Source organism: Schistocerca americana, chromosome 8, assembly GCF_021461395.2.
Source record: "Schistocerca americana isolate TAMUIC-IGC-003095 chromosome 8, iqSchAmer2.1, whole genome shotgun sequence".
Taxonomy (NCBI): Eukaryota; Metazoa; Arthropoda; class Insecta; order Orthoptera; family Acrididae; genus Schistocerca; species Schistocerca americana.
In genome coordinates, this window is record NC_060126.1 from 418,598,213 (window position 1) to 418,611,547 (window position 13,335).

Below are 13,335 nucleotides of genomic sequence, written 5' to 3' on the forward strand. Positions count from 1 at the left end.
TTCGAACATCTTGCACCACTTGACATTGTCAAATACTTTTTCCAGGTCGACAAATCCAAAGAATGTGTACTGATTTTTCTTTAGTCTTGCATCCATTATCAACTGCCCAATGTCAGAATAGCCTGTCTGGTGCCTGTACATTTCCTAAAGCCAAACTGATTTTCATCTCACACATGCTCAATTTTCTTTTCCATTCTTCTATATATTATTCTTGTTAGCAACTGGGATGCATGAGCTGTTAAACTGATTGTTTGTTAATTCTCGTACTTGTCAGCTCTTGCAGTCTTTGGAATTATGTGGATGATATCTTTCTGAAAGTCAGATGGTATATTGCCAGACTACTACATTCTAAACACCAACATGAATATTTGTTTTGTTGTCACATCCCCCAATGATTTTAGAAATACTGATGGCATGTTATCTATCCCTTCTGCCTTATTTGATCTTAAGTCTTCCAAAGCTCTTTTAAATTCTGATTCTAATATTGGATCCCCTATCTCTTCTAAATCTATTCCTGTCTCTTCTTCTATCACATCAACAAATGTTCTACCTTATAAAGTCCTTCCATGTACTTTCCACCTGTCTGCTCTCCCCTCTGCATTTAATAGTGGAATTCCCATTGTACTCATAATGTTACTATCCTTGCTTTTGATTACACCAAGGGTTGTTTTGACTTTTCAGTATGCTGAGTCAATCCTTCTGACAATCATTTCTTTTCCGATTTCATCATATTTTTCATCCCTGCCGTTCCTATTTATTTCATTCCTCAGCGACTTGTATTTCTGTATTCCTCAATTTCCCTGAACATTTTTGTACTTCCATCTTTCATCTATCAACTGAAGCATCTTGTGTGTTACCCATGGCTTCTTCAGTTACCTTCTTTGTACCTATGTTTTTCTTTCCAACTTCTATGACTGCTCTTATTAGCTTTAGAGAACTTCAAGTGATGTCTTCATTCCTTAATGCTTCCGTATCCCACTTCTTTGCACATTGATTCTTCCTGACTAATCTCTTAAACTTCAGCCTACTCTTTGTCATTACTGCATTGTGATCTGAGTCTAATTGAAAGCTTCCCATATCTCCTGGCCTTTTCCAATTATATGTCCTCCTGTTGTGATTCTTGAACAGTGTATCCACAGTTACTAGCTGATATTTATTGCAGAACTGAATTAGTCTTTCTCCCCTCTTTTTCCTAATACCAAGCCCATATTCTCCCATAACCCTTTCTTCTACTTCTTTCCGTACAACCGTGTTTCAGACCCCCTTGACTATTAGATTTTTGTCACCCTTTATGTGCTGAATTACCCATCCAGTATCCTCATATATGTTCTCTATCTCTTCATTTTCAGTTTGCAACATTGGCATGTATATCTGAACTATCATTGTCGGTGTTGGTCTGCTGCTGATTGTGATAGAAATAACCCTGTCATTGAATTGTTCACAGTAACAGACTCTCTGACCTACCTTTGTATTCACAACAAATCCTACTCCCATTATACCATTTCCTGCTGTTGTTGATATTACCCTATAGTCATCTGACCAGGAATTCTTGTATTCTTTACTTTTCACTTCACTGACCCCCACTATAGCTAGATCGAGCCTTTGAATTTCCCTTTTCAGGTTTTTAGCTTCCCTACCACGTACAAGCTTCTAACATTCCATGCCCAATCATAGAATGTTATCCTTTTGTTGATTGTTCAATCTTTTTCTGATGGTGACCGCCCCCTTGGCAGTCTCCTCCCAGAGATCCAAATTGGAGGACTATTCCGGGATCTTTTGCCAATGGAGAGATGATCATGTCTCATTTTCAATTACAGGCCACATGTCCTGTGGATATGCATTACGTGTCTTTAATACTGTGGTTTCCAGTGCCTTCTGCATCCTCATGCCATTGATCATTGCTGATTTTCTGCCTGTAGGGGCAGTTTCTCACCACATGGGCAAGAGAGTGCCCTGAACCTCCATCTGCTCATATGTCATCTTTGACAAGGTCATTGGCAGAATGAGGGTACCTTCTTATGCTGGAATTAATCGGCTATCAATGCTGATTTTTATTCAAAATTTAACCGGTGGTAGGGCTTGAACCCAGCACTGAGCATTTTTTGATTAGTAATAAAAGACACTACGTACCCGTAGATCACAACAACTATGTAGCTTATATAGCTGTTTGTAATTGCAAAAGTGTTGCCAGTGCAGTGTTGTTCATGAACTGACCTCTTGACTATGTCCCATAAATTTTGATGGGATTTGTGTCAGCCAATCTGGTGGCCAAATAATTTGCTCAAATTGTCCAAAATGTTCTTCAAACTAATCGTGAACAACTGTGGCACGGTGACGTGGCACATTGTCATCCATAAAAATTCCACTGTTGTTTGGGAACATGAAGTCCATGAATGGCTGAAAATTGCCTCCAATTAGCCAAACATAACAATTTCCAGTCAATGATCAGTTCAGTTGGACCAGGGGATCCAATCTGTTCCATGTGAACGTAGCCCACACCAGTATGGAGCTAACACTGGCTTGCAGAGTGCCTTGGTGACAACTTGTGTCCATGGCTTTGTGGGGGAATGCACAGCACATAAACCCAACCATCAGCTCTTACCAACTGAAATTGGGACTCATCCAACCAGGCCCCAATTTTCCAGTCATCGAGGGTCTACTTAATGTGGTCACAAGTCCAGGAGAGGTACTACAGGTGATGTCATGCTGTTAACAAAAGCACTCACGTTGGTCATGTGCTGCCACAGCCCATTAACGCCAAATTTTGCCGCACTGTCCTAATGGATACATTTGTCATACATCCCACATTGATTTCTGTGGTTATTTTACTTCTTGTTGTTTGTCTGTTAGTAGTGACAACTCTATTAGATTAGATTAGATTAGATTAATACTAGTTCCATGGATCATGAATACGATATTTCGTAATGATGTGGAACGAGTCGAATTTTCCAATACATGACATAATTAGGTTAATTTAACAACATACTTAAGTTAATATAACAACTTTATTTTTTGTGTTTTTTTGTTTTTCTTTATTTTTATTTTTTTTTATTTTTTATTTTTTTTATTTTTTCTTAATTTATATCTAAAAATTCCTCTATGGAGTAGAAGGAGTTGTCATTCAGAAATTCTTTTAATTTCTTCTTAAATACTTGTTGGTTATCTGTCAGACTTTTGATACTATTTGGTAAGTGACCAAAGACTTTAGTGCCAGTATAATTCACCCCTTTCTGTGCCAAAGTTAGATTTAATCTTGAATAGTGAAGATCGTCCTTTCTCCTAGTATTGTAGTTATGCACACTGCTATTACTTTTGAATTGGGTTTGGTTGTTAATAACAAATTTCATAAGAGAGTATATATACTGAGAAGCTACTGTGAATATCCCTAGATCCTTAAATAAATGTCTGCAGGATGATCTTGGGTGGACTCCAGCTATTATTCCGATTACACGCTTTTGTGCAATAAATACTTTATTCCTCAGTGATGAATTACCCCAAAATATGATGCCATATGAAAGCAATGAGTGAAAATAGGCGTAGTAAGCTAATTTACTAAGATGTTTATCACCAAAATTTGCAATGACCCTTATTGCATAAGTAGCTGAACTCAAACGTTTCAGCAGATCATCAATGTGTTTCTTCCAATTTAATCTCTCATCAATGGACATACCTAAAAATTTGGAATATTCTACCTTAGCTATATGCTTCTGATTAAGGTCTATATTTATTAATGGCGTCATACCATTCACTGTACAGAACTGTATGTACTGTGTCTTATCAAAATTCAGTGAGAGTCCGTTTACAAGGAACCACTTAGTAATTTTCTGAAAGACAGTATTGACAATTTCATCAGTTAATTCTTGTTTGTCAGGTGTGATTACTATACTTGTATCATCAGCGAAGAGAACTAACTTTGCCTCTTCATGAATATAGAATGGCAAGTCATTAATATATAATAAGAACAACAAAGGACCCAAGACTGACCCTTGTGGAACCCCATTCTTGATAGTTCCCCAGTTTGAGGAATGTGCTGATCTTTACATGTTACGAGAACTACTTATTTCAACTTTCTGCACTCTTCCAGTTAGGTACGAATTAAACCATTTGTGCACTGTCCCACTCATGCCACAATACTTGAGCTTGTCTAGCAGAATTTCATGATTTACACAATCAAAAGCCTTTGAGAGATCACAAAAAATCCCAATGGGTGGTGTTCGGTTATTCAGATCATTCAAAATTTGACTGGTGAAAGCATATATGGCATTTTCTGTTGAAAAACCTTTCTGGAAACCAAACTGACATTTTGTTAGTACTTCATTTTTACAGATATGTGAAGCTACTCTTGAATACATTACTTTCTCAAAAATTTTGGATAAAGCTGTTAGAAGGGAGATTGGACGGTAATTGTTGACATCAGATCTATCCCCCTTTTTATGCAAAGGTATAACAATAGCATATTTCAGTCTATCAGGGAAAATGCCCTGTTCCAGAGAGCTATTACACAGGTGGCTGAGAATCTTACTTATCTGTTGAGAACAAGCTTTTAGTATTTTGCTGGAAATGCCATCAATTCCATGTGAGTTTTTGCTTTTAAGCAAGTTTATTATTTTCCTAATTTCAGAGGGAGAAGTGGGTGAGATTTCAATTGTATCAAATTGCATAGGTATGGCCTCTTCCATTAACAGCCTAGCATCTTCTAATGAACACCTGGATCCTACTATATCCACAACATTTAGAAAATGATTATTAAAAATATTTTCAACTTCTGACTTTTTGTTCGTAAAGTTTTCATTCAATTTGATGGTAATACTGTTTTCCTCTGCTCTTGGTTGACCTGTTTCTCTTTTAATAATATTCCAAACTGTTTTAATTTTATTATCAGAATTGCTGATTTCAGACATGATACACATACTCCTGGATTTTTTGATAACTTTTCTTAATATAACACAGTAGTTTTTATAATTTTTGATAGTTTCTGGGTCACTACTCTTTCTTGCTGTCAGATACATTTCCCTTTTCCGGTTACAAGATATTTTTATACCCTTAGTAAGCCATGGTTTGTTACAAGGTTTCTTACGAGTATATTTAACTATTTTCTTGGGGAAGCAGTTTTCAAATGCATTTACAAAAATGTCATGAAATAAATTATATTTTAAATTGGCATCAGGTTCACGGTACACCTCATCCCAGTCTAACTGCTGTAGGCTTTCCCTGAAATTTGCAATTGTTAAATCGTTGACTGAACATACTACTTTGGAGGACTGTTTAGTATTGCTGAATGGAGCTATGTCATATATTGTAACTAGCTGTGCACCATGATCAGAAAGATCATTCTCAACAGGCTGAGCATTTATCTGGTTAAACTTATCTTGGTCTATAAAGAAGTTATCTATCAGTGAGCTGCTATCCTTTACCACCCGAGTAGGAAAATCAATAACGGGTGTCAAATTGAAAGAACCGAGTAATACTTCAAGGTCATTTTTCCTATTACCCTCTTTCAGAGAATCTACATTGAAGTCCCCACAAATAATAATTTGCTTCCCCCTGTCTGACAGATAGCACAACAAGGAGTCCAAATTTTTCAGAAATAGATGAAAATTTCCTGATGGGGACCTATATACAGTTACAATTATAAATGTGCCTTTATTTAATTTAAGCTCACAGGCACATGCTTCTATATGTTTCTCTACACAAAACTTTTTTGTTTCTATACTTTTTGCACAATGATAACTTTTGACATATATGGCAACTCCTCCTTTCTCCATATTTTCTCTCATTACATGTGCAGAGAGCTTATAACCACTTACATTTACCTTATCCATATCAGTAACAATGTGATGCTCAGACAGGCATAGTATATCTATTTCATTCTCAGCTTCTAAATCTTCTAAACAAACCAGAAGCTCATCTACTTTATTCTTTAAACTCCCAATATTTTGATGAAATATACTTACATTATTTTTAATTATACTTTTATGAGAACCTTTCCTTATTCTAACATTTGCAGTACTCTCCTGTCTGAGTTTCTCATTGTGCTTAGGCCTAGTTCCTATACCAGTGGTCACATGGTGTTCAGAGAGGCAGATTATGTCAATTGGGTTGGGTGACTTTAATTCATCAATGCAATTACCTAGGACTGAGATACAACTTGGTGGAGATAAAATTTCTGGTGATTGGTGAAAATTTATAATTGATAGCTGTGATTGGTGATCCAATGTGCTAGAATTGTGCTGTTTAATTTCTTTCCTAAACTGAAGATTTGTTTCAATCCTGACCTCTCGTAGAACTTGACATCTTTCTGTCTTACCTATCCTAAAAAAGGTGCTGCTCCAACACCTGTAACCACTGGTATTTTACCATTCATGGCAGTGCCTCCCCCCCTTAAATTTCCTGCTATTACCCCAGCCAGTTTCCCCTTCCCTTTCCTGTTGAGATGTAGGCCGTGCCTGGTATAGTCCCACATACTGAGATAATCAACAGGAACCACACCAATATGAGCCCCTGCACCCGACCCAAGCAGCCGTTCCAACTCCAAATTAACTCTCCCAACAGAAGAGTTCAAATGAGGCCGGTCATGGCGTCTCAGGACAGATACAAACTCAACATTGGTGTGTCTCGATGCCGACGCAATCTTTACCAGGTCACACTCTATACTGTACCCAGGATCTCTGTCGATGCTGTTCCCTGGCCCTCCCACAATAACCACGGTGTCTTCCCTGGTAAATCCTTTACAGAGTGAACCTAAATCCTCTGTCATCTGATCCAGACTAGCACTTGGTTTGAAAAAATTTGTGACCTGGTATTCTGGTCCTAATTCCTCCTGCAGAAGTTGGCCTACACCTCTGGCATGAGAACTGCCTACCAACAAAACTTTCTTCCTTTTCGATGACTTTCCTACATTCTTTTTCAATTTCCTATTGAAAGTTTGTTGTGTCCTGTCTACACCTACCTCTGCTTGAGGCTCATCAGTTTCTAACTGAAGCAACAGGTCAAACTTATTTTTGACACTCACCACAAAACTGTCAGACTTAGTTCTAGGCCTGTTCCTTCTGCTACCTGTTGCCACTTCCCACCTCTCTTTGCCCTTCTCCCTCTTTAACCTGTCCAGATCTTCCCTAGCCTGATCTAGCTCAGCCTGAAGGGCAGCAATTTTCCCCTCCTGTTCCACTATCTTCCTATCTCTGCTGCAAATCCTACGTAACCACTGATGAGCCTGATCCACTTTCCCAACACCCACGCCACTGCAGTCCCCCCAGTGAAAAAACCTACTGCATCCATCACACCAAACCCCGGAACTAACAATTCTACGGCAAGTCAGGCACTTCTCACTCATCGCTAAAATAATACTTTAGCTAGAATAAATCAATTAAATTACCGAAAATCAAAAAAGACGTTACAAGAATTAAGCCTATTCACAAATGTATATAAGCAAGTTTCTGAATTAAAATTCCGCTGTTTTTCTGAGATCTGTATTAAAACAACGAAGGTATACGCTATTTATTATATATTTCACTCGATGGAATGAAAAAAGGACAATTAAACGAGATACTTTAACTTTGATTCTCCAAAAACGTTACGAGAATTAGGCCTATAAACAAATGTATATAGGCAAGTTTCTGATATAAAGTTACACTGTTTTTCTGAAATCTGTATTAAAACAATGAAGTTATACGCTATTTACGGTAGTTTACTTATTTGTTACCGAGAAACTAGTTAAATTACCTTGAAACAAGAAACAAACACGTTTACAAAATTTAAGCCTAAGCGCGACTTCGCGAAGTTACGATCTTTTCGTGTTTTCTGAAAAAATATGCAAAGAAAAGTCAAACCTTTAACGGCAAGACTAAACGATACACTAATGCACGTATTTAATTTGTTGTCAGCGTTAAACTAAATTATATTCCTGTCTAAATCACTTAACTTTCTGGAAATGGTTTCTGGCGTCACTTACTCGGCGGCCATCTATGCAAACACCACTGCCCATTGTCATTAAATGAAGGATGTCGGCCACTGTGTTGTTCATTGTGAAAGGTAATACCTGTAGTTTGGTAATCTTGGCACACTCTTGTCATTGTGAATCTTGGTATATTGGATTCCCTGATGATTTCCGAAATGAAATGTCCGTTGCCTCTAGCTCCAACTACCATTACACATTCAAAGTCTAGTAATTCCTGTCATGTGCCAATAATCAGTTAAGAAACCTTTTCATCTGAGAACAAATAACATCTCTGCCAGTGAACTGCCATTTTATACCTTGTGTATGAGGTACTACTATCACCTGTATATGTGCAGGTACTACTATCACCTGCATATGTGCATATCGCTATCCCATGACTTTTGTCATCTCAGTGTATTTGCAGTCAGTCACTTCATGTGTTCGAAGATCAAAAATCACCATCCAGCCATATGATTTTACATTTCACAGAAAACTATGTACAAGAAACTTTGTAAGAGGAGAAGCTGGCAGTGGAGCTGCTTAAATGCTGCAGTCCTCACATTCTTACCAAGCAGTTCAAGTGGCATCAGACTGTACCAACTAAGTTCTGCAAATGCACGTCAGCTGATGCTCAGGAGAATGGGTAAGGTGTTTGTAGTACTGGTGAAACCAATGGCCACACTAAACAGGAAATGAAGCTCTAGGAATAACACTGATCTTTTTGAATCATCACAGGTGATAAAATGCGGGTTGATCACTTTCTACGGAAAACCAAGCAGATGTTGGCATCACAGTAGATCTCTGCACGAGATCGGATTTGAGCAACTGTGTTAGCATCATGTGCAAAAAACCTCGTGGAACTTCTGATGTTGTCTACTATGTCATTAATATATGTTGTGATTAGTAATGGACCTATGAAACTCCCTTGGGGTACAACTGAAGTCACTTTTATGTCTGAAGACTTATCTCCATTGTTGTGTCATTAAGGCCACATTTTCCTTCTATTTAGTCTGTTTCAAAGTGGATGGCTCATTCATGTTTATTTCAGTAATTAGCTAGCCATGTGGCCCTGCTGTAATATCCAAATGTCGTCATCTTTGATTTCTGTATTTGGTATGAATTTTAAAAAACCTCGATGCTGTGCACCCAGATAATTTTGTCATAATTGTCAGTGGAGATTTGGTCCTTACTCCTGAATGTGGATGCAGTGTCTTAATGACTGCATGATCCCACTTACTAATTTGTTGAGTTATACTGACATGTGTTCTGAAGTAGTCGAGATCTTCACTGCATCTTAGAATATCAGTCCTTAATTTGGGGACAAATAGTATGTCAGTACAGGCACTGGCTTGTTTTCCATCCAATGAGAGACATACATTCCAGTAACTAATATCACATTCGTATCCATTCACCATAAAGAACTGTGCGTAAACATGTTTCCTAGACATTTCCTCAGTAGAGGCTACAGAAAACTTGTAGCTAATTGATCATATTTAAATGTCAGTTGAGCAGTGAGAATATGGGAGTCATTACCTTCTATGTTGCTGGGGCAATTACACCCAATTAGTATTTTCAGTTAAGGAGTTGTGTGCATGGATGTTAACCAGCAGCAAAATAAAAGCAGGTGATGCTGCCAAGTTTCAAATGCAGTGCATAGCCTCAGGGAAAATTGACAAAGACTTGCTCAGCAATTAAAGATATCAGGGAAAGAGGTTGTCAAGAGTTACTTGATTTATTTTCTGGTCTTGCCGCATGAAATCTGGATACTGTGGTACAATATGAAAGATAACAAAATATTAGTGTTTATAAAGATATGACAAGAATAATGATCCCACATTTAAATGCTACAAGAAAGCTGTAAAGATACAAGAGGACTATTGAACACAAGTAAATTGCTATTTAACTGGAAAATAGTTTACTAAAACACACCATAATATTTTAGTTTGGAATCCACGTCTCATTCAGACCTAGACAACCAAACTGAAGTGGAGGCAGGAGTACAGATGATCTCATATACAGATCTCACATTCTGAGTGTGTTTTCTATACTCACTGAAGTCAAGATTAAATCCAGATATCTTTTAATTTAATGGCCTGTTACAAGGAATATCAAGAAAATAACCTCCATTAGGCTATGAATAAAATATGAAAGTTAAGAAAATTTCTTAGTAATGCTCTAAGATATCACTTTTATATTACTTCTCTGCATAATCACCATTCACATCTAACCATTTATCGTATCTCTTTAACAAGTTGACAGATTCCCTCCGCATTAAATTCTGGTGGCAGAAATTGCAGCTAGCATATGACAACATGTTACAGCTCTTCATTGGAGTCAAAGTGTTATGAGATAAATTACTTGGAGTAAAGTCTAGACTGTTCGATAGGTGTTCAAAAGCATCCCATTTGAAATGATACAACAATTCGTGTGTATGCTGGGCAAAGTGTGGTTGAGTATTATCGTGCAAAAATACAACACTGGTGATCACTTGTTTTTAGTGGATCTTCACAGTTTACTCAATGTCCTACATGAGGAAAATTGATTGCCTTTCCACATTTCATAAAATCCACAAACGGGATTCCTATAGCATCCCAAGAATTCATGACCATAACCTATGTGCCAGGCAGAGTTTGACATCCATTTTTTGGTTTGGAGGGGACACCACTGCTGTTTTGATTCCTTATTAGTGTAGGATACCTATGTATTATCACTGATCATGATTCTATTCTCCTTCTGTATCATAACAAGAAAGGAAGGTAAGTGAAGCACTTATCCATTGAATTTTGTGGTTTTCAGACAGGAGTTTTGGATACAAAAAATGCAGTACTTTTGGTAATCTAATGGTTTAGTCAAAGTCTCATGCAGAACATGCTTGTAAATCTGCACAAACTTGTGTAACCATTTAGTTGTAACAAGTTTGTTTTCACAAATTGTTTCATCAATTTTCTATACCAGTTCATTGCTGACTACAGATCAATAATGGTTACATCTGTCATCATCACGAATTTTCGTCTTTCTACCCTTAAACAAAATGAAACCATTGAAGCTCGACACCTTCATTCATCACATGTGGCCTGCATGCAGCACAAAAGTCACCATTAATGTGAACATCTTTGAGATATTTTTGCTGCTACAAACTATGTTACAAAATGGAGTTAACAGTTGGAGGTACGTTCAGTTGACACTCGCATATGAATGGCTGCTATAAGCAAATAAAAATCAGTGGAGCTTTCTCACTATTGCAGCTCTATGTACATTGACCCCTACTGCACAAGCCAGTTAAGTAGCTGTTCCCCCAGTACTTCTTATGCCTCATGTGAAGGGAAGTTACTTTTCAAGGTAGCCTGTGTGTGTATTAAAAAAGGCACCCAAAGTGATTTAAAGTAATAAATGTAGTTGGCTTCATTTAATTTTTTACAACAATCTAATGAAAATGAAATATACATGGAGTCTTTTTCTGTGACTTTCATAGGGTCCCACAGGTTTTGGTCCATTTTGGAGCAATGAAATATACTGATGAACTCATGGAGCTGTTAAAATCTGGTAAGTCTCTTTGTTATTACTAAATGTTCAAAGAGTCCTTTTTGTTTGGCTAGCAGTTCAGTTGCATGTTAAAACTGGATGAGGGGTTCCTGTAGTTGTACATACCTTCCCAGTTAATGATACACTCTAAATATGGACAGCACACAGAACTTTTAGCAGGCTTTAGGGAATTATATAACAGATAAGCCATCATTTATAAGCGTAAACATTAAATTATTAAGAAGTATAACACAATCAAGGCAGTTCCTTAAAAATACCACGAAAAATTGAGATGGAGTTCACATCATATTGCAATGTTTCACCCATTGCCAGCAGCCATAACATTGTTTTATCATTATCCATAAGAAGTGTACCTGAAATTTCAGATATACATGTTGTAGCAGAAGTATGTTTTGTTGTAACAACAGTGGTGTAGCTATTGTGACTGCTTTTCTATTTGGCGCTCTGAAAACATATGCTAAATGCTGAAGTACATTGTTAGAGAAAATGTGTAGAGTGTAATTAACTAGAAGTTTGCCCACACTAATGTACATCCTCAAAGTTGTGGTTTACTCTTTATGCCAATAGACTGTTTACAGATTCAAGTTTCAGGAGATCATTCATGGACATATTATGCCTTCAACTCCATGAGCCTGGAATGAGCTGAAATAAATGATACCAATGAATTGATATGAATTCTACTGAGCATATATGAGTCACATTTAAGATATTAGTTCAAAACCAGAGAACATAGCCCGCTACCCTGTATTTGAGAAATGTTTCAGGCTTAACAAAATGTATAACAAATCAAACAGTGGTGCAAAACATGGAGTAACATGATATCTGTATGTTTGCTTCGGTGGAAGACAATAAAGATGTACTTCCACCCCATAATATTTTTCTATTTTCTGGATGTTTGTTATTTGTGCTGAATCCATGTTGCATTAAAAAAAAAAAAAAAAAAAAAGTCCTTCACTACCTGTCACAATAGTGTTGTAGATGTAATGTGGGTGATCTTTACATGTGAGTTAGTTTTAAATATCATAGTCACAGCAAAAGTTGTTTTATGATTATAAACAAATTACATTTGTTACAGGTCACATACTAGCAAACGGTAGCCGAGAAGAAGTTGAAATTCGAGGAGTTTCGATTGAAGTGGTTGAGCGTGTTTGCAAACAAGTGAGGCAACTTCTGCAAGAGTACAATATCAACAATGTTACAGTTAACTCAGTTCTTATTGACCATTACCTATGGGACTACCGGCGAGAACATGCAGATTCTCTCGAATATATTCCCTTTCACAAAGTGCGCTGTATTTATTACTGAACATCAAGCGTGGAGTAAAATTAATTTTTGTTGCATGTCAGCAGATAATCTGAAAATAGCTTGAATGAAGACTGTGAAGTTCATAAACAATTGTTTCTATAGATATAAAAAAGTGTCCTGTTTATCCTCCTGACAAATACTTCGCATTATAGTATTCTGGAGCAATTTAAAAAAGTTATATTTTGAATTGTTAAGAAAAGAAAGCTTCCAAAATGAGAAAGATCAGTTGGAGTAAACTATGTATTGCACAACAAGACCAGCAATGGACAGATAACAACATTTGCTACAAGTTAACAAAAATTTTTACCTCATGCATATGTATAGCTGCATCCATATTAATTGACAGTATAACACAACCAAATTGAGCAGCCTTTATAATTGCACCGATACAGAACAACACTAATTCCATTTTTCTTTTTATAAAATTCAAACAGTATCACTTAATTTTCTTTCAGTTCTGGGCTCTTCTTTCTTCAGGGTTCTGAAAATATAGTAAAAGTTAAGCTGTTTTTAAGGCTTACTTGAGCACATCAGGGCTTTATTAGACACTG

At 36.9% G+C, this 13,335-nt stretch overlaps 1 protein-coding gene across 1 annotated transcript in view; it reads left to right on the top strand.

Annotated features, from left to right (window-relative positions):
- Positions 1-12,871, top strand: part of LOC124545361 (queuosine salvage protein) — a 47,017-nt gene extending 34,146 nt beyond the window's left edge. Inside the window, exons 6-7 of the mRNA XM_047124266.1 lie at positions 11,409-11,479; positions 12,555-12,871. Of these exons, the coding sequence (XP_046980222.1) occupies positions 11,409-11,479; positions 12,555-12,784 (301 nt within the window). The 3' untranslated portion in view covers positions 12,785-12,871. The remainder of the gene's footprint in view (positions 1-11,408; positions 11,480-12,554) is intronic.
- Positions 12,872-13,335: the final 464 nt, after the last annotated feature.